We start from the raw sequence: 22255 nt of genomic DNA on the forward strand, positions 1-22255 counted from the left end.
GGTCAGTAGGCTGCGCAGCATCCGGGAAGCGGAGCAAGAGATAGACAGGGTATTTTTGGAGACTGTGCGGCTTTGGGAGTCCCAACCCCCCACAGCAGTGGAGTTGCCAGAGGGCTCTGTGCCGTGTGAAACGGTACCTCATAACACCGTAGAAAAAGGCTGGAAACTGGTCACTGCTCGTGGGAGGAGAAAGGCTCCTACTCCTCCTGAAGACCTGAAGCTGAAGAACAGGTTTAGTGCCCTCCAGGATGAGGAGGAGATGGGCATGGCTGCCAGGGAAGTACCTGGGACAACAGACCCTGTACCTTGCCGGAACGCCCGGAAGAAGCGGCGGGTGATTGTTGTGGGGGACTCCCTGCTGCAGGGGACGGAGGCATCTATCTGCCGACCTGACCTCATGTCTAGAGAGGTTTGTGGCCTGCCGGGGGCTCGTGTGAGAGATGTCATGCAAAGACTGCCTAGGCTCGTCCATTCTTCGGACTATTACCCACTGCTGCTCTTCCATGTGGGCGCCAATGACACCAAGGGCAAACTGGAGACCATCAAGCAGGATTTCAGAGCTCTGGGGATGGTGGTCAAGGGTCTGGGAGCCCAGGTCATCTTCTCCTCAATCCTGCCAGTGAGGGGGATGGATGAGAGGAGGAGGAGACGACTTTCCAGGTTAACGACTGGCTGTGCCACTGGTGTTGGCAACAGGGTTTTGGTTTCTACGACCATGGGACCCTGTTTGAAGATCGACAACTGATGGCGAGAGATGGGATCCACCTCACGAGGCAGGGCACGTGTGTCTATGCCAACAGGTTGGCCAGCCTGCTAAGGAGGACTGTAAACTAGGAAAGATGGGGCAAGGGGAGCGTTAGAGTGACCGGGTAGTTGGCAAAACACGGCTCGAGGTGGGGTGCCTGCAGCCAGGGAAGTGCGCATGGGCTGTGGCTATAGAGGAGCCTCTTGTATCCCTCCTGGGAAAGCCGCGTGCTCGATCAGCGCTCTGAAATGCCTGTACACCAATGCACGCAGCATGGGCACTAAAGAGGAAGAACTAGAGAGCTGTGTGTGGTTGCAGGGCCATGATCATGAGCTCATGCCATTACAGAGATGTGGTGGGATCGTTCACATGACTGGAGTGCTGTCCTAGATGGCTGCCTGCTTTTTAGGAAGGACAGGCCAGGAAAGCAAGGTGGTGGAGTTGCTCTTTATGTGTGAGAGCAACTGGAATGTATTGAGCTATGCCTAGGGGTGGATGAAGAGCAAGTCGAGAGCTTATGGGGAAGGATTAAAAGGCAGGCTAGCACGGGTGACACTGTTGTGGGTGTTTACTACAGGCCACCTGATCAGGAAGAGGAAGTCGATGAGGCCTTCCACAGACAGCTGGAAGTAGCCTCACGATCCCAGGCCCTGGTTCTCATGGGGGACTTCAACCACCCCGATATCTGCTGGAGAGACAACACAGCTAGGCACAAACAGTCCTGGAGGTTCCTGCAGAGCATTGGTGACAACTTCTTGACACAGGTGGTGGAGGAGCGAACAAGGAGAGGTGTGCTGCTGGACCTCGTACTAACAAACAAAGAAGGACTGGTGGAAGATGTGAAGGTCAGGGGCTGCCTTGGCTGCAGTGACCATGAGACGATGGAGTTCAGGATCCTGCAAGGAGGCAGCAGGGCACTAAGTAGGATCGCAACCCTGGACTTCAGGAGAGCAAACTTTGTCCTCTTCAGGGACCTACTTGGAGGAATCCCATGGGTTAGGGCCCTAGAAGGAAGGAGTGTTCAAGAGAGCTGGTTAATATTCAAACATCACTTCCTCCAGGCTCAAGAGCGGTGCATTCCTATGAGTAGGAAGTCAAGCAAAGGAGGCAGGAGACCTGCATGGATGAGCAAGGAGCTCCTGGCAAAACTCAACCAGGAGAAGGAAGTCTACAGAAAGTGGAAAGGGGGACAGGCCACTTGGGAGGAATATAGGAACGTTGTCAGAGTATGCAGGGATGCGACGAGGAAGGCTAAGGCCCGTTTGGAATTAAATCTGGCGAGAGATGTCAAGGACAGCAAGAAGGGCTTCTTCAAATACATCAGCAGCAAGAGGAAGACTAGGGAAAATGTGGGCCCTTTGCTGAATGGGGTGGGTGCCCTGGTGACAAAGGATGCAGAGAAGGCAGAGTTACTGAATGCCTTCTTTGCTTCAGTCTTTACTGCTCAGGCCAGCCCTCAGGAACCCCAGACCCTGGAGGCAAGAGAGAAAGTCTGGAGAAAGGAAGACTTTCCCTTGGTGGAGGAGGAGTGGGTTAGAGATCATTTAAGCAAACTTGACACCCACAAATCCATGGGCCCTGATGGGATGCACCCACGAGTGCTGAGGGAGCTGGCGGATGTCATTGCTAAGCCACTCTCCATCAACTTTGAAAGGTCATGGAGAACAGGAGAGGTGCCTGAAGACTGGAAGAAAGCCAGTGTCACCCCAGTCTTCAAAAAGGGCAAGAAGGAGGACCCAGGGAACTACAGGCCAGTCAGCCTCACCTCCATCCCTGGAAAGGTGATGGAGCAGCTCATCCTGGAGGCCATCTCCAAGCGCGTGGAGGACAAGAAGGTGATCAGGAGTAGTCAGCATGGCTTCCCCAAGGGGAAATCATGCCTAACCAATCTGATAGCCTTCTATGATGGAATGACTGGCTGAGTAGATGAGGGGAGAGCAGTGGATGTTGTCTACCTTGACTTCAGCAAGGCTTTCGACACTGTCTCCTGTAACATCCTCATAGGTAAGCTCAGGAAGCGTGGGCTAGATGAGTGGACAGTGAGGTGGATCGAGAACTGGCTGAATGGCAGAGCTCAGAGGGTTGTGATCAGCGGTGCAGAGTCTAGTTGGAGGCCTGTAGCTAGCGGTGTCCCCCAGGGGTCAGTCCTGGGTCCAGTCTTGTTCAACTTCTTCATCAATGACCTGGATGAAGGCACAGAGTGCACCCTCAGCAAGTTGGCTGATGATACAAAACTGGGAGGAGTGGTGGATACGCCAGAGGTCTGTGCTGCCATTCAAAGAGACTTGGACAGGCTGGAGAGGTGGGCGGAGAGGAACCTCATGAAGTTCAACAAAGGCAAGTGCAGGGTCCTGCACCTGGGGATGACTAACCCCCTGCACCAGTACAGGTTGGGGGTTGACCTGCTGGAAAGCAGCTCTGCGGAGAAGGACCTGGGAGTGCTGGTGGACACCAAGTTAAGCATGAGGCAGCAATGTGCCCTTGTGGCCAAGAAGGCCAATGGTATCCTGGGCTGCATCAGGAAGAGTGTTGCCAGCAGGTCGAGGGAGGTGATTCTCCCCCTCTACTCAGCCCTGGTGAGGCCACAGCTGGAGTACTGCGTCCAGTTCTGGGCTCCCCAGTACAAGAGGGATGTGGCACTACTGGAGCAAGTCCAGCGAAGGGCTGCAAAGATGATTAGGGGACTGGAGCATCTCTCTTATGAGGAAAGGCTGAGAGAGCTGGGCCTGTTTAGCCTGGAGAAGAGAAGACTGAGGGGGGATCTTATCAATGTGTACAAGTATCTTAAGGGAGGGTGTCAAGAGGATGGGACCAGACTCTTTTCAGTGGTGCCCAGTGACAGGACGCAAGGCAACGGGCACAAACTGAAACACAGACACTTCCATCTGAACATGAGGAAATACTTTTTCACTGTGAGGGTGACAGAGCACTGGAACAGGTTGCCCAGAGAGGCTGTGGAGTCTCCTTCTCTGGAGATATTCAAAATGCGCCTGGATGCAATCCTGTGCAATGTGCTCTGGGTGACCCTGCTTGAGCAGGGGGGTTGGACTAGATGATCTCCAGAGGTCCCTTCCAACCTCAGTGATTCTGTGATTCTGTGATTAAGTCCATGGATGGTATAATAAGCCAAAGGCTAAATCTTAGCATTTTTGCACTAAGTAGAATATGTTCTTTTCTGGGTTCAGAAGTGGAGTATTCACTGTTTTTAAAGCAGGAATGCTGGGAACAAGATTTCAGGAGCCAAGACTTCAAGTAAAGAAAATTGTTTAGGGTAGGAGTACTCGGAATACTATCCTTATAATTTACAGTCTGATAGGCATTAATAATAACCTTGCGCTTATAGAACAGATTCTCCCTGAGGATGTCAGAACACCTACAGGAAAAGCCCACAGACAAGAGGGTTATTTTTTCTGCTCCCTTGCTGGTCAATCCTCTCTGATTCACCCAAAGTCTTCTCAGCTAACACCACCAGGAATGTACTCAGACTTCTGACCTCTGAGCTTTCAACCTCAGAATCATTCTTCTTTTCTGAAGTTATCGTTCCTCCTTTCTAGAGTTGTCAGTGCTACCTGTGGACCAAAAATTGTTGTGGTTCATAAAAGAAAAAGGAATGCATTTAGTTCTTTTGAACCAGCCTGGAGGGATTTCAACTTAATATTATTCGAACAGGGAAATATTTTCTTACATATTTATGTTTTATGTCTAATGCGTATCTAACAGGTTTCTTGGTGTTTTGCAGCTTACGTGCTGCTTTCTTACTGGATTTAAACTAATTTAATCAAGAAAATAAGAAATTAATTCAGTTTTGTACTTACACGTCTGGTTGCAAGGTTCTAGTCATCTTTTTCTTAGCACATGCTCACAAAAAAACCCGCAACACCTAAACATGGGTCAAAAAACAACCCAAATATCACTTATCTCTTTGAACAAAACTATACGGAGTTCAAGAATGCTGGTTCTCTGAGTGAAAGACTGGCAGTGAGCCAGTTAGGGTTCATATAAAATAAGATATGTGACAGGACCAAAGTTCTGTAAATGTAAGGAAGACTCTTGAATGACTGCACAGACCAATAAGTGCATAAAAAAATGAATCTGTAGTAGATAACCCTTAATAAAAAAGTGTAGTAACCTGGGAGTATGTTGATGTAGTCAGAATTTCCTGGGGTGCTGCCTTGTTTTCTGTTTCATCCCTGTGATAGGGAAGTACATTCTGTATTCATAGGAAAGCTAGTATCCAAAGCTTAAACTTATAATGCAGTAACAAAGGACCACTCAGAATATTGGAAGCAGAGAACTGATTAAATTTCAGCAGCAGACAAACTCAGTCATTCAGAATTTTGTATGCTTAGAAATGTTTTCTGATCTCTCACCTCTCAAATACTTCTAAATTAATTATTTTGAAAAATGACAGAAGTACATGTGTGTGGTTGGAAATGCTTTTTCCTGCCTCATTTTGTGTCCTGTGAGAGATTTGACAGCATGAGTAAGTCCATTGCATCTTCGTGTATAGTTTGTGCACTCCAGTTTATTTATTTTTTTTTTTCCAACGGGCCTAGTGCAAATGTTCCCTTTTTTTATGTGCAGATTTTTCCTTTCTTTTATGGTTGTCCTTCACAGTTAGGAAGTTTTTGCTACTGCAATGTGAATCTTTTATTTGTTTCGTTTGTATGTCTTAGCATCCTTCTTTAGCTCATAGTCAGATTAACTGTTTCTCACACAGTGAGCTGTTGCTCACTGATTCATAGTCTTCTGTAATTTTTGTTTATTGTGAGAATGCTGTTTTCCTGTTAGATCACCTTTTTCACAAGCATGGGTGATGTGTATGATTCTATAATATCAGGTACTGCTTCACACCAGTTCTAGCTTATGTATTCATATCCTGTTCTGTGGTATGTTTTAAAATTTGAAATCAATATTCCTTTAAGGCCTGAATTCCAACTATTAATTTGACGTGTACAAGCATGAGATTTAGATTTGGTCAGTTGTGAAAATGAAGAGCAGTTTTAATTTTGAATCTAAATTCTTGAACCTTATCTTCATAAAAATAACATATGATTCAGTGGTATTTATAGATAATGGACACAAAGCCTGTTAAGATTTTAGAGAGAATTTATACTGGTGATGTAGTTGGGATATTTACCAAAATCATAACTCAGAAAGTTGGGCCTTATGAAAGATGAAAAAAAAAAGATTTTACAATTGAGACAGAAAGGCAGAGGTTGTGTAAGGATGTGTTCGGAATGGTTATGACACAGTGAGGCATTAGAAGTTGCACAGATTGTTTCTATGGATCTTTGAAATCCAGAAGACGGACTCCAAATAAGTGGAAGTTCCTTAAAATTTTAGTGTTAGGAAATTGTCCCTTTTCAGTCACAAAAACCATTTGCAAAGGTGAGAAGAACATTGAAGACCACTATGCCTGTGAAAAGAGAACAACATTAGGGAGTGTGTCTTTAAGTCATGGGACATTTTTGTGGGATTAAGCCAAAAAAGTTAGAAAGGTCCAGTTAGAAGTCTTCTCTACCTTTTAATCTTCTTAAAAATAAATCATTGTTTGATTTTTCTCAATCAGAAAAAAATATATTGTATAATAGGAGTGCATCTGGGACTTTTCAGTTCACTTGACTGAGTTTGGCAAAGCTAGCAGAGAGCCAAATTTAGACTTGTGATAGAAAGCTATCTTTAGACTTAACTATGGAGAGACTAGCAACTCTGCAATTTTACATTCACTCCAGATTAGAGTCACATTGAAATGTGTAGCTGTGATCCAGGTCAAAAGCATGACAAGTGTGCTAAATAGGAAAATAATGTCTGCAATAGCAATTTAGAAAAAGAATCTAATCATTTGAGGTTCACATTTCCAAACAGCTTTTCAGAAGATGATGAGAAAAAAGATACATTGATATGTTTGATCTATTTTAGCAAGTTTACTTGCGCTTGAAAGTTTTTTCCAGTTGTGAGTAATTGTACAATATATGGTATTTATGCACATTTTTTATTATTAATCTTTGCCTTTTTCATTTTTTGAGTCTTTTTTCTTTTTAGCAGATACAACTCCATCCTCAAGAATATTTCCCTTTTCTTTTTCAAAAGAGAAGTTTAGCATGAAAACTATTATGAATTATAGCAATCATAATTACCTTATAAGGTTAATTAACACGTAGAGACTTGAAAAGCTGTCACAGATATATGTTGCCATAGACGTGTTAAGTCAGATATCATAAACATAAAAGCATCAACATAAGAAACAAATATGCTCTCTTGTATTTCTTAGAACCAGTATTGCTAAGTTTTATCTACATTGAACAGTCATTTACCTAGTTATGTGCTATTATCACTGTCTACTGTTGTAATAATCATTAGAATTTTAAGAAAAAAGATTCAGAGGATACCTACGTAAAAATGTTGTCATCTGCATTTTCACCTAATTCATACTTCACCATCATATGTACGGCCATGTTTTGATTTGGTTGTCTGTGTGTAGAAAGTTGTACAATCTGTTCAGTGACTGAAATAGCAAATTTGCAAATAATTGCACACTACCTTAAGCTCAAGTCAAATAAGCAAACATGAGTATGAGAGTAATTAAAAACCTTCTGCTTTGGCAGACTGGTAAATGACACTTTTATCTGTAAGGCAGCAGGAGATTTTCTGTGCTGTCTTAGGAGCATGCTTCAGCCCTGGTCAGAAAGGTTGTCGATGGAGAGACAGCAGAACTGGAGGACTTACTGACACCTTTCTGTTGTGTGCACGGCAATAATGTTTTGACTGATATGGAGGCCAGACATCAGCCAGCCACTTGCCAAACAGAAGGCAAGGCTCCAGATCATAAACTGGTGATTTACAAGTGAAAAACTCTGTAGCCAAGTAGTACTGCCTTTGAAGCACTGAGTAATTCTCATTTTGTTTACACTGCAATTTCAGGAATGAGGCTTAGATTTTATTGCGAGGTTTACTAGGTCAAGGTCTGTCCTTCTTGGAGTACACTTAGGCCAGGATTTCCATCTTCTAGAAATCCAAGCAAATTCTTCTACACATTGCTTTGTTTCCCCCAAATACATTTCCATTTTTACTCTGTTTTTCTTCCCTTGCTATTTCAAATGTATGAAACTTTATAGGACTGGAATGTAGACAAACTAATTCTTTCACCTACATTAGCGTATATGTAGATTTTTAAATTGTGGTGAACTATGGATCTATTCTGAAAGCTATGTAAGCCTACCTGTGTTTATTTATGAGGAACAGGCTGGCTGAATATTGAAATCAAAGTAAGTTTATTGTTCCTGCTCCTTTGGATGCTTTGCAGAGTGAATGTGGCAAAGGACATGAGCGGTATTCTCTTTGCTCTTCTGTATCAGTCCAATTAGTTGGGTTTGGTTAGTGGAAGCAGCATTACGTGTGTGTCATTAAAACATACTTTAAAGAGACAGGAATGCCCAGGTATAACGGGGAATTCTTGATCTCTGTAGCGTCTTCAGTGAAGAGCAGGGTCCACAGCAATCACAACATTGATCTGGTCTCCTGACATGAAGTGAGATTCAAGAGCCGGCAATTGAGAAGAAAAAACAAGGCTTGCTCTCTTGTGTGCATGCTTTTTTTTGTTTTTAATCCTGGATGAGTATTTGATATGAGATAGTGAAAGTGGAACTCTATTTACTGTAATTTTCTCAGTGTAAAATCACAATTGCATTTTATTTTGTGTTACATATTTAGAAACTTATTTAAACTTTTAAAATTGCAAAGCACATAGAAATGTAGAACTGGTTACAATCTTTGGGATCTTGGAGTTCAGTCTGCTGGACTGCTAACTGCAACTTTCTCCTAGTAGACCTGTCACTGAATGGTAAGGTGCAGTACTCTACACCTTCCACATGCATTTTTTGTGTTTTTACTTTTTTGTTGATATTGCTCTCTCCTTTCACAATCCATTTTTTAGCAAGAGGAGTAGCCCTTGATACCAACATAGGAAAGTGGCTAAATTTTAAGATCGGATATATCTTCCCAAAACACTTTTGTAGATATAGCTTATTCCATACAGCAAATCAGAGTTATTTATACTCTGTTAAAGTGTCTTATAGAGAGTGACTATTGATACAGACAGATGAGCTATTACAGACCTAGTTGAAATAATTTTAAAAGTGGCAACTCTCAAGGGTTAGTACCATGCCTTACTTGGAATTATTGTGTGAGTCACTTTTCTGTATAAAGTAAAATAGGAAACTAAAATAGTGACATTGGGCAGTAGTTTCTTTCACCATCATGTCTATATTTAACAGTGTGCCTCTGTACACAGTCTTTGGAGTTTCATCTCACCCAGATTTCACCCAGCTTCAGATATCTGCTATGTAGATAGAGTCAAATATCTCTCTTCATAATCAGTGGAGTTCAATACATACCTTCAGATGTCACAGGATTATTGAGGGGATAGTCTATGCCGATTCTTAATTTGCTTTGTTCCAGTTTCTTCCTGGCTAAGTGCAGTTCACCACTTTGGGGAATGCTAGACTAAGAAAAGCCACAAAATAGTTATCTATACAGAGACACAGCTAAACCAGAAAAAAATGTTGTAGTTGTAGTGTTATGGTTTTTTGTTGCACCTACATGTAATACAACTGTAATTGCCCAAGAACAAAGGTGCTATTGCCTAAATGTGTGTGGTGACTATTTATTCATTAAATCAAGAAGAGAAGCAGGTCTGAATGCAAGTTTGCTGTGTAGCTCTTCACAGCTTAGGTCTGTTATCTGGCTACCCAGGGAGGATACTTCTAAAATGTGCCAGAGTTGAAACTCTGTATTATTACTGTATACTGTTATTCTGCATTAATTACAGTATGAAACTGTTGAAAAAAATAAACTTTAATGTTGAGGGATTTTTGGCAAAGAGATTGCTCCCAAACATTCAGAATCAGAAGAATCCCCCAAATAATTATAAACAACATTGAATCACTTTGAAGGTACAGTTATTTTTTTATATATTCAAAGTGGGGGTCCTAGGTTTTCTAAATACCAGAAGAGGCTAAGAAAAATACCAGCTATTGGGAATGTGTGATGAAATGACAAGATTTTGCAATATTCTTTATATAATATTATTATGGAGTTAAAGGACTTTTAAGGATTTGTATTAGGTAGAGGTGATAATTTAAGTTGAAGTCACAGTGAAGTCTGCATTTTAATGCATTTTAATCAGTTGAAGATTGTCATGTGAAACTCCAGATCTATTGGCAACTGTCAGATAACGTCCTGTGATTTTTACATGAGTTCCACATGATGTGTATTTATTCCCCATAAGTCATTATTTTATAATATATACATCGAAGTAGCTTCCCTTGATCTCCCTAAAGGTCACCTTTCAGATTAATTATTGGCTAATTTTGCTTGGTGAGAACTATTATTTTAGATTTGAAAACCACTTGAACCAAAAAAGAAGTGAGTGAAACTAGTCAGAAAAAAAGTTATTAAATTATTGATTACTGTATAGGAAAGAAATTATGCTACTGAGATTAGGAAGGCTTGTATTCTGTATTTATTATCTTAGCAAAAGCACAGTGTATTTGTATATCCCAAGAAGATGCAGATTGTTTCAGACAGTTTTAATCCCCACTCTTTTATATTAATCATATAATTGCTTTGGGTGAAATTTTGCCTTCCTTCTCACTCTTGGCTCTGAAATCAGTGGGAGTCACCAGTGTATCAAGAGTTGAAACTTGGAATTTAGTTAGCAGTGAATCAGCCTGACTCATATCTAAACAGTTTTCACATTTATATTAGGCAAGAGTTATTTAAAGTGGTGTGTCCTTGAGATCTCAGAGGCTGGTCAGAGCTCATTCCAGTGGTCTTTATAATCAGAACTCCAACATAAGTTAAAAAACACAACTGAAAATCTTTTTTAGAGCTAGATTACTCAGATCAAATTAAATATATTTTTAACATAAATTTTCAACTATTCATTGTTTAAAGTCCTGACAGCTATGCATGCTTACCAGGTAGTACGGCCTTAGCTCTTGCCTCTCACCCCTTGAGTTTGTCTTCTAGGACAGGACAGTATTTTAGGTTTCTGACTCAGGATTTATGCAGCCATAATACAATGATAGAAGCCTTTAAATTTACATCATGTTTCCCAACACATCCTGCCAGATTTCTACTGTGTGTAATACACAGAATATTATCCATTTGGTAGACCATTTATTATATATAAATTATTATATTATTATAAATATTATATATACACATATATATACACACACTATATATAGTAGTGTATACTAAAGCAGAATGGTAAAACAGAAACTTCTAACTATGCAATTTATTAAAATGAGTAAGTTTTATCTTAGACAGATATTCCAATTTGCCATACTATACTATGCAAAAATCTTTTAGCACCTGAAACTTTCTGCACTGTGTATCATCCAAGAGTAAGCTACAAGCTGGGAGAGAAATCAACTTATTTTCCAATACCTGGATAGGCTTTTTAACACCATTACTAATGAATAGAAAAATTATTTTCAATTAATACAAAAAAACTGCTTGTATATGTGCTAAAATTGTCAATGAATAGACACTTAGTACTTTTATGCACATGTTTCTATTAACAAAAATACACTTGTAAAATGTGTGTTAGTAACAGATGGGCAACTGACATGAAGCAACACTTTGTCTTACATCACTTGTTTTTACTTCGTAGCCTTTGGCCGAGTTTCCATATAATGCCAGTTTGAGATCTGTTGTGCTCTACATGCAAGAATTTATCTTGTCCTGTAATGTAATGAAATCAGTGCCTAAGAGCTCTTGCCCCAGCACAAACTGAGGATAGAAGATAAAACAAGTCTTAATATTTAATTTCCTGTCATTTTTGGTTCCTTTGTATCTTTAATGGTCCTTAATCGTTATTAGTACAAATTTTATTTAAATTTATTGTTTTTTTAATCTCTGTATGTATAGGCCTTACTTTGCAAATGCTACAACACAGATAGTATGGGATCAAAACTTCAATAGATTTTAAAATTTGCCTATTCAGTGGTTTCTGGGTATTTTGAGTATACTGACCATTTATTTTCTTTCTTTTGCAGATTGTAGCTTTGCGTGAACAAAATGCACACATTCAAAGGAAAATGGCAGCTGGTGAAGGGCCTGCTGAATCAGAGCATATTGAAGGAATGGAGCCAGGGCAAAAGGTTCATGAAAAGGTATAAAATATTAGTTTTGAGTCACACAATCAATATGATAATCACATACAAGATTTTTGTAATGTGAACATTTTGTACGGCTTCCCTTTAGAAGATTGTCTACCTAGTCAAGCCAATATCAGAAAAATTGTTGAAATGGAAAGCAAATGCATAGGTCCTTGCTCACTGATAGGATATTGCACTGGTATTGAGTGAGACCCACAGGTTATAGTAAACTTTCCATGGATTTTTGGCACAAAGCTGCAATCAAGGGCAGTATATCCTCCTGAGTTGTCCTCTGTATGTCACAGACAGAACAGCAAGGTGTAACAGCACGTATATGCCAAAAGGCATATATCCAAAAACTGCTGCCAAAATAGTCCATAAGGGAATGACAAAGAGACCTAAAGACTTGAAAAAGGCATTTCTGTCTGTGTTTACCAACAGATTCATTGCAAATTTATGTCCTTGCCGAGGAAAAGTGAAGAGCATTTTGCTTAGCATTTTTCCAAAACTAAACAGCTATATAGAACTTAGGGTAAGTATTTGCCACTTGAGGCTATAAGAGGAAAAAAGGTGGAGAATATCTGATTTAGAAACAAGGTTTGCTTTTGAGCATTAGTTTTACAGATGGAGAAAACCAAATTGCATCTCTTTCTCTCTTTGCTTCACAGTTATTAAATTAAAATGCAAGCGTAACATAACATTTGGCAGGCTGCTGACATCAGTAGAGCTGCTGCTTGGATCTCTAATTGTGCATTTTTATCTAATGGCATGTGATGAACAGTGGCATTAATCATACTTAAAACAAATAACATTCATCATTACTTATTTATTTTAGAGGCAATCCAATTTACAAGAATGCACTTGCACTGCAAGCTTTAATTTTAGATGTTTTGCAGTTTACTGTGTATGTGCATTTTTCTTTAAGTAATCTGTGTGGTTGAGACAAATACTGTAAATAAATACTGTTCAGCTATTTTCTTCCTTGTGAAATCTTACTGTTTGGCACATCTGTGAAATTTTGTTAAAACAGTGAACAGCCCACTCACTTGTGCTTTTAAATACAGCCACACTGCTTAGCTGAAAATCTCTGATTTTCCACTTTCTTTGCTAGATATGTCTTCTACTCTGAGCCATTTGGTTCATTGTTAATAAGCAGAACTAAGTGTAAATAAGTTCTTTAAGAAGTCTGAATATTTCAGTATGAATGAAACAGGAATGAAAAGTCAAAACAATACATTATTAAGAAGAATTAAATGTTTCTAGAAAATTATGTTCAGAAAACTTCTGTACATCCTAATCAAAACTATTTAACTTGGTCTTGTTAAGCTGAATTAAAAGCTTGTGCTCACTAATTTTGTTCCATATAATAACGGAAGCTTTCAGGATAGGGACTTCACAGGAGGCTATATTGGTATGGGATCTACCAGTGAGCTTCAGTTCAGGTCCTCTGTTTTGGCTGCTTTCTGACTTTCTACCATTATCTCAGTGGCCACCATTTGTTCCTTCTTAGTTCATGAAGACAAGTCCCAGCTTTGTAATATACTTCAGTTTATAATACTTCTGTATTATAAGCATTAACTTGGAAAATATACTGTTCCTTCAACTTCAGCTGTAGGGGTGGAGGACAATAACCTACGACCTGATGACTTGCACCCTCGTCTGTAATATCCTGTGATTGGGGTCAGTTTTGGTCAGTCAGAGTAGACCCTACATTTCAGGTTTCTGCTTTCTGCGCGCTAGTCATAATATTAGCAGTACCTTCAGGAAGTCGTAACATTAATCATGCCTATCACTTTGGGCTTCTCTAGGAGATACAGGCATGGTAAAATCCACATGGGCACAGAAATAAAGCTTCCTCAGGTGCCCGGAACAGGCACTCCCAAACATGTACAGGTGATTAGAGGATCCTTAAAGTAAAAGGTGCCTACAGTGTCATATCTGGAAGACATGTGAACTGAACTGTTTGCTGAGATTTAGGTGAGTCCCAAATTTAACATCAGTTCTGAAGCTGGTATAACTTTTTGTTTATTTAGAAAAAGAGGTCACCAGCTCATTTACTGAATGATTACTATACTCTTGGAAACACAAGATAATATGACTGCATTTTACAGCAACACGGAAGTATGTTGTATTACTTCAGTGGTTAGAATAAGGGCTGAAAGAAGTTATTAAATATTTTTAAATTATTTCCTCTTAAGAGGATTAAAAGAAACAGCTGAGAACTTTTCTGGGCCATTAATTTTCTTTAACAAATCTTGGAAAAATGAGAGATCTCCAGAAAACAGAAAAGTTAATGACATGCCAATAATTAAAATATGACCAAAGTTGCATTAGTCTATTTAGCTACACTGATACTAACAAAATTGTGAAAATGCTGATAGTGAAACTTAGGAAGTTAAAAAAAACACACACACAAAACCCCCCAAACCCCAAAAACTCAAAACCAAAGAATGCTAAAATAAAATGTTATGGAAAATAGGGTTCTGATGTATACTTTTATGAGACTACAAATGTGATTTAAAAGGATATTGTTCTACTGCACTATAAGTTGATTTATATAAAGCAATAGCTTAATACATAGTGATATTTTTAAAAATTAGTAATATGGGAAATCAAGCTAGTTAATCTTTAAGGAATACAAACCTTATTAATTGGGACAGAGAATAATTGTAAATGGAGACTTATTATCAAGTATAAATGAAACTTCGCCAAAAGAAAATAATGGCAAAACTTAAGTATTGGGAAGTACTAACTATGATACTTATTGCTTTGCAAAAACAAAGGAAAAATATCAAGAAAAAAATGAGTGAATGGCTTTTAAATGTTGTTTCACAAAATTTGAAATGTTGTAAGACACCTGCTGTAGGAGAATAGTAGGGGCTTCAACACAGAATCATCCTTCCGGAGAATTCTTGGGTCTGGCATTTTGTGTGCCTGGAACAGACTGCAATTTGCACTGTAGGTTGTTTCCATTGGCAGGTGGATGCCAGCTAACTGAACAGGTAAGGTAACAAATGTTCTGTGGCGGGGACCTTGACCAAGTATGTTGACATTTCTGCTCTACAAAGATAGAGCTCCTAAGATACGTCACTTAGGCGAGAGAAATTTAAAAGCTAGCAAATAGAGAAACTTGCAAAGATGGGATGCAGGAGAGTTTTCAAAGAATTTTGAAAAATTCTTTAAAGAAACCTGACAAAGATCACATACCACAGGAATGAAGATGTAACCATTTCTATTATCAGATATTCCTCTACCTTGATCTGTGAGCATCAGACACCACTTACCTCCATCTAGATCCTTCACTTGATCTATAAAGATGGAGGCCTGGTTTCCCCACAAGTGAAAGCCAGGAAAGTCAGTATTCCCACTGAATAAAGTGACAGCTGGTAAATCTATTGGGAAGCAGGTAGGGAAGCTGAGAAATGTTACTGATCATCAGGTTACCATTGAAGGATGCATGCAGGGATGTTAAAGGAAAGAAGCTGGCTATGTATGAAGTTCTGCTGTGGCACAAACAGCAGAGAAGGAGCTCATCATTCTGCAGGGCAGCAGCCTGCGTGCACCTCTTCTCGATACCAATGGTTTCCTATTTCTGAAGCAGCCTGTAGTGAGGGATGGCCAATGAGCCCCTGGTGACAGCAGGAGCAGGGTCTATTGCACCTGACATACCTCTGGGGGGATTTGAGTGCAAGATGTTAATAAAGGATTACCAAATTTGTCTGCCACCTTCAAATTGCTTATACCTGTGAGCACCAGCAAAAATGTAGGAGATCATTGTCACTTTTGGTTTGCAAATAAAGTTCTGGGAGCAGAGAGGTCTGATGTTCTCATCAGTCCTTGCTGATAAGCTTCGTAACTCAGAAGGAAAGATGAATCCTGGAGATGAAACCATGGCTGCACAGGTGGTATTCCCAAGTGAACTTTGTTTTTTTCTCAGCTTCTCTGCTCTGGGAGCAGATAGGCAAAAATAAATATACCTCATGTAAAAGCAGGAGAGTGTCTTTGATCAGTAGATTTCTAACTTAGAGAGAAAATGTTCACATAAGATTCAGCAGAGAGAGGGGACACTTAAAAAGCCTCAGATGCCTTCAATCACAACCCTTAGGTTGGAAGGATAACTACGAAGGATATGAATTTTTATAATAGGATTTAAATTAAAAAAGGTAGCTAATAGGGCATTGTAGAAAAAGAAAGTTATCATCTGGTTGAAGACTAAATAGGAAGAATTTGCAATCTCTTCAGATAAGGATCTACTGTAGATCATAGAATGGAATATAAAATGGATGAAGTTTCTTATGAGCAACAAGTAGAATTATTCAGGACATAGGACCTACACTAAAGATAACTTAGGGTCACATGACTGCCAGTGACCGAGGTAGGATGCCAGGGAATAAACTTCATCCTTTGGCACATAAAGAGCTGCCTGGTAAATCCTAGTTCTTTTTAAAGAATTCATACGAGGAAGGCTGGAGTGAACAAACATGGCACCTACTGGATATGGGAAACAGCCTTGTAGTAATTCTGTAAAAATGGATCTGGAGATTAATGGATGACAAAATTATCATGGATCAACAGTATGAAGCCAAATGTCATGACGGAATAGATAAACAGGACTAGGACCTGCAGGGCACACAAAATATTCTTGTGCCTGCTCAGCAAAGGTAAGGCTTCAGCTGAAGTCCTGTATCCAGTTTTGGGTCCCTAATGTAAAGAGAGATGAGGACTGTCTTGAGGAGAATTCAGAAGAGAGCAATAAAAATGATCATAAATCTAGAGAACATAATCTGTGAGAAGAATTTTCAAAATTTAGGCTTAAAGCATAAAGAAGAAAAGACTAAGGGAGACAGAATGATAATATTCAAATATATAAAATGTACTGTCAGATATGAAGAGAAATGGTCAAAGTAAAACTGGTGAACAATGAGGACAGCGAAACACTAGAATAGATTGCTGAGAGGAGGAGAAGTCTCCAGAACTGGAAATTTTTAAGGATTTCTTAAGAGAAACATCCTGCATCTGAGACAGCATGCAGCACAGACAGGGTGGTGAGCTAGCTGACCTCTTAGAGGCTGCCAGCTCTATGATTACAGGGCAGCCAGAGCATCATTTTAAATTCTGTAATCATAAGCACTGTCCTCTTATTGAAGCACTAAGGATTCCTACAGTAACATATTATTTCCTAATAAAAGTGATATTATATTCAATAATTGCTTCAGAACTCTGGCTGCAACAACAGTTTTATGAGATGATAAAGCATGACATATGTCCTTCTCATTGACAACTAGATGGCCAATTCACATGCATCAAGGACAAAGAAGTTTAAAATACTGAAAGGACACAAATAGTTGTTCTGATGGGAAAACAAACGAAGCAAAGACAAATAATGAGTATGAGAAACAAATGTATGAGTATGTAGATATCCAAGAATCCATAGACCCCCAGACATGGTCCTTTTTTGCCACTTTTTAAAAAAAGTATCTGAAATAATATTTTTTCATTTAAATGCATAAGAGAAGATTTAAAGGAAAAAGAAAATAAATTATGGGCATTCCAATGATCCAGCTAACCTAGCACTTTTTTTCTCAGTTCCAAACTGTAAGATGTTTTAGAGAAACTCCATCAAAACAAATTAATATTCTAGATTACACCTTTAGGACATTTACAGTTTATCTGTAGAACTATATCTGAAACATTTTTTCCTATCATATCTGAAGTTACTTTGAATAGTCTTATTGTCCATGTTATAAACATTATGAATGCCTAATCCTTTTAGTGAAAAATTCCACAAATAAAAGTAATATATTTTATACATCTAGATATATACACATATATATTTAATGTGACATTACCAGTATGAAAAATACAATTTTATGGAATTTTGTTTTGTCACCAATTAGCTTGTTTTCCTGATGAATGACTATAAAAGGATATATACAAAGGAATGTAAAAGTACCTAGAAGTATATAAAATAATATATTACTTGAGGAAACCATATTTTCTTCTTTTATTTGCCATTTTAACTAGCACTCATCTTCACCTATATCCAGTCAACAATTGTGGTCAGATTGGAGGAAGGAAATATTTTTCCCAATATTTCTTTCACTTTGAAGCAAAGTTCATCAAGATACCCCAAATGTAATCTTTTCATTACTGCAATAGTAATTAGTACATTTAAAGACAAATTTAGCCTGAGCCCATGACTGAATCTCATGCACCATCTACCTTGTGTAACTGGGGCAAGAATTAAGACTGAGTTTCAGATGTTGATAGTAGTAAGCACATGGTGTTCTCATTTCTTTCTACAAATTGTGTTCCTTTAAAGTGGTGCTTGCTGGACCCCAAAAAGTAAAATACTCAGAATAAGTAGTTTGTTTGCAAATAAAGTAGTTATTTCTTGCTGATATTTATTTCAACTTCCATCCAAGCCATGGAAATCGGATGTATTGAGTAAAATGGAATTTTTTCAGAAATGCTCATATGCAAATTGGGAAGGATTGAAGTTGCTTTGGGAAACATTTCGTTTTCTCATGTCTGTATACTTTGAATGTCTACCATGAAAGTACTCCTTCACTTATAATTTTGTATTTCCTCAATGTTTCAGAATTCATTGCCTATTTCTGGCCTGTATAAGAGAGTATTCCAGAGTAAATTCCATGCTTCATCTTTTAAATCAAACATATAACAAAACATTGCTATAATGCTTTTGAAGTTAATGAAGTTTTATCAGAGATGAATTGGTCTGGGGAATGACTATTTTTATCTTCATAGACACCCTATATGCATAGAAGGACTTCTGCTTGACAAAGCACTTCAGTGTGGATTTCTGTTACACTGAAGACGTGAAAGTTAAGCATTTCAGTACAGTGTTAAATCAAGTTATTTTTCCTTGGAAATGCACTGTTTTTATTTTTAAACTTTATTGCTAACATTTGTAACTGCAACTTGTAAACACTGATGCAATACAAAGCCAATACGTCCTTATGTGGTGCCTTTTTTTTATTTTTTAAGATTTCATATGTTGCTATGATACCTATAACCTGCTAATAATGGACCTTTCCTTGTACCTAGATTCATAATGGTACTAGCATACACTCTTTAACTAGCTTTGTGATTTTGCTTTTTTAAACAAGTATTACCATACTTGTACCACCCATACTAAGGGCAGTTTTACCAGCATAATTGTTCCCTTCCCCACAGAGTAATAAACCGTACTGTTATAAACACATGAAAACATCTATGTATACCAAGATAGGTAAAGTGCAAGTAAGACCTTTTTGTCCTCAACAAATTACGCTATACTTTAAGAGGAACCCAGAGCTGTATATAATTACTTTTTACGTGTATCAGACAGCTGGGGTTATGCTACCTTATCAGATACCTCAGGCAGTCACATCCAGATTATTTTTCTTCTTAGTCATGACACTATCATATTCAAATAATTAAATCAAAACCCAGTAGTTTATAGATACTAAAATCACTTAAAACATTGACAGCAATTGTAGACACCTTGTCCTGTAGGAGTGAGGATGTGTTTTGCCAAAGCAAACTCAGAGTGGGCTAAAATGTTCAGAGGAAATAATATAATAAAAGTAAGAGGTCTCTTTCAGAGCAATCAGCAGAATCTATTCTGGTTTGGACTTGACTATCATTGTTCTGCTCCTCATCTAGTCACTTTGACTAGCCAGCAGAAAAGAAGAAAGTTTTCAGTTTCTGGGTTTAGTTATTAATTTATATCATCTATGCTCTTTTGCTATGGGTGACTAAATCATTTTAACTGGCAGCATATGGGATAACAGATAATGGAGTGAAGGCAGGACACTTGGAGCCCTCCTCTGGAGGAGCAGTTTAAAAAGAGGACAAATTAAGGATTTAACACCGACCTGCAAGGGTTGTTTGCAACTTAGAAAAAGTTTGCAGTAAGGGGTGTTTGTTTTGCTCTTTACTGAGTGCAAGCTGTATGCATAATGTATAAGAAATAGTGGAAGACATGATCCTTTACCCAAAGGATTCACAGTCTAATTTAGAGAGATAAATACACTTCACATGCAAACTACATTTGATAATTAGACGATGGGTTAGTTTCCAAGCGGTGCAGATATCTTTCTGGTTTTCTAAACATCCCTTTCTGGATTAATATTGAGGAACCTAATTAAGGAAGCATATGCTGAAGGAGCTTATGAAGATTGATGGCTTGACACACCCAGGGAGGTAAAGAGTTTTCAGAGTGGAAGGAAAAAGTGGGAAAAGACTATAACTGGGACTAGGAGGCTTCAATAATCCAAGCAGTAAGTCTGGAACAGTGCACAATATTCTCTCTAAAAGAATCTTTAGGCAATTATTGAGTATGTACTGTGATGCTCGGTAGTTGTGTGTGTCTGCATGAGTCCTCAATATTACAGCACAGGGATTTAATGGTATTGAGAAATTGCATTATTTACACAATCAATACGCTTCTCAGTCAGATCTCTAACTTTTCAAGAAATTAGCTCTTTTTTATCCATGTTTCATACAAATTAACCTGTCTTTTCTCTGAATCCATAGAAGTTTCATTTCCCTTCCATCTAATAGAAACCTCTATGTACTTTTCCACTGTTGGAGTACTACTTTAAAAGTCTCATTACCTTTGGCACTGGAATTTTATACTTACAACACTATACTGGCTGACAGCATTGGCTAACTGAACTTTGCTGGATGATTTGCTGCAAGGAATCACTAAACCTGTTGCCGCTAATGGTGGTCTGGTGGAACTACAAATGAAGGAGTTAGTCAAGGGAAGTGGTAGTGGTTTTTTGCATGTATAACCTGGTTCGGGCAGCTAAACAGCCCTTATAAAAGAAGCAAGAGGAACTGATTTTTATCTTCTGCATAAGATCTCAGAAGTTCTTTCCAATAGTGCAAGAGCAACAAAAAGAAAAATGCCCACCCATTAAGTAGACCTTTTTTTCCCATCCCCCATTTTGCAAAATGAGTAAAGCATAGCAGCTGATTACAGGCATCAGAAAGAAAAAAAACAACTGAAAGCTTATCAGGGAGCAGAGTTATTCTAGAATTTCAAAGCAGTAATAAAAGCTGGAGTCTTTGAGTGCCTTGATAGAAAGAGCAAGGCAATGAGGACATTTGCAGAGAAAAGTGCTGGGAAAGGTAGCTGTTGTTACATTGGTACTGGGTGGGGGGATGGAGAGGAAGAAATATTTCAGCTGAGAGAATGTTGGCTTTGATAGTTGATTAGAGGTTGGAGAAAATTCAGAGTAATTGAAGAGGGGATCTCTAATGCTCATGAGATCACACAGACCGAAAGATGTGGAACAACCTATAGAAGCAGTATAGCCTTCAAACATGGAGAAGTAACACAATCACTTAGAAATGACTATGATACCTTAGTTGTAATGTTATTAGTTGTGGCATAGCTTTTCATTTTCCATTTTGTGTGATAATTTCTGGGTAATGATTGGATTGCTTTTGCTTGTCGTTTAGCTGTCACTTGTGATTGGGCTATCACAGAGCTACATATCTGTGTTATATCATTTATGTTCTTTTAAATTTTTTTTGTGTAGGAGGCATTTAAACGGACTAGGGATGGAAACACTCTACACTATAGTAAAGAGCATCTTCTGGTCACTATTACTATTGATTTATTCTTACATCACAAACAACATCAGTAAACATTACTTCTTGCAGCACAGTGATGTATATAATTTAGCATCCTCTGGTTATTTGATTTCCCTGTTAATATTTCAATACAACAGAATTCATTAACGTTTCTTTTACCTGGGAAATATATATAACTTCCATCTCTCCCCTGAAGCTCTGGCCTTCATAGCCACCTTTTCTAAGTCACAAGGAATGTCTCCATGGCTCCCATAGCTAAAAGTAATGTTTTTTCCCCTGAGATTTGGGACAACATTTTCAACCTTGGCTGCTTAAAATTAGCAATTTTAAAGATTTTAACCACTATCTGGCATTTGTTCCCTTTTCTTCCTCATGCTGAGTTTTCTATGTGCATATTATTCATGGAAGTTATCTTATTCTTAATAGAGTCTAAACATAGCATAGGTCTAAATATTACTACTACTACTGATCATGTGATTATTTCCAAAATATTTGGGAAGTGATTTAAACCATGGAAATTCTGGATATTGCATATGCGCTATAGGAAGGCTTTCACATCTTGCCTGCCATATCAGTAGTTCTCTGAACACCTGACCACAATTTCACCCATAGTTTATAGAGCAGTAGCTAGCACCTACCTTAGCAGAGGTAGAGAGAGAAGTGTCACAAAGCAATATTGCTGAATCACTTCATTTTGGGTTGAGATGCCATCCTAGAATATGGGCAAGTAAAA

The 22255-nt window shown here is 38.8% G+C and overlaps 1 protein-coding gene across 1 annotated transcript in view; it reads left to right on the plus strand.

Moving 5' to 3' along the window:
* PPFIA2 (PTPRF interacting protein alpha 2) overlaps positions 1-22255 on the plus strand; it is a 363489-nt gene that overhangs the window by 257458 nt on the left and 83776 nt on the right. Inside the window, exon 8 of the mRNA XM_067312975.1 lies at positions 11812-11928. Within this exon, the coding sequence (XP_067169076.1) occupies positions 11812-11928 (117 nt within the window). The remainder of the gene's footprint in view (positions 1-11811; positions 11929-22255) is intronic.

This window comes from Apteryx mantelli, chromosome 1, assembly GCF_036417845.1.
Source record: "Apteryx mantelli isolate bAptMan1 chromosome 1, bAptMan1.hap1, whole genome shotgun sequence".
NCBI lineage: Eukaryota > Metazoa > Chordata > Aves > Apterygiformes > Apterygidae > Apteryx > Apteryx mantelli.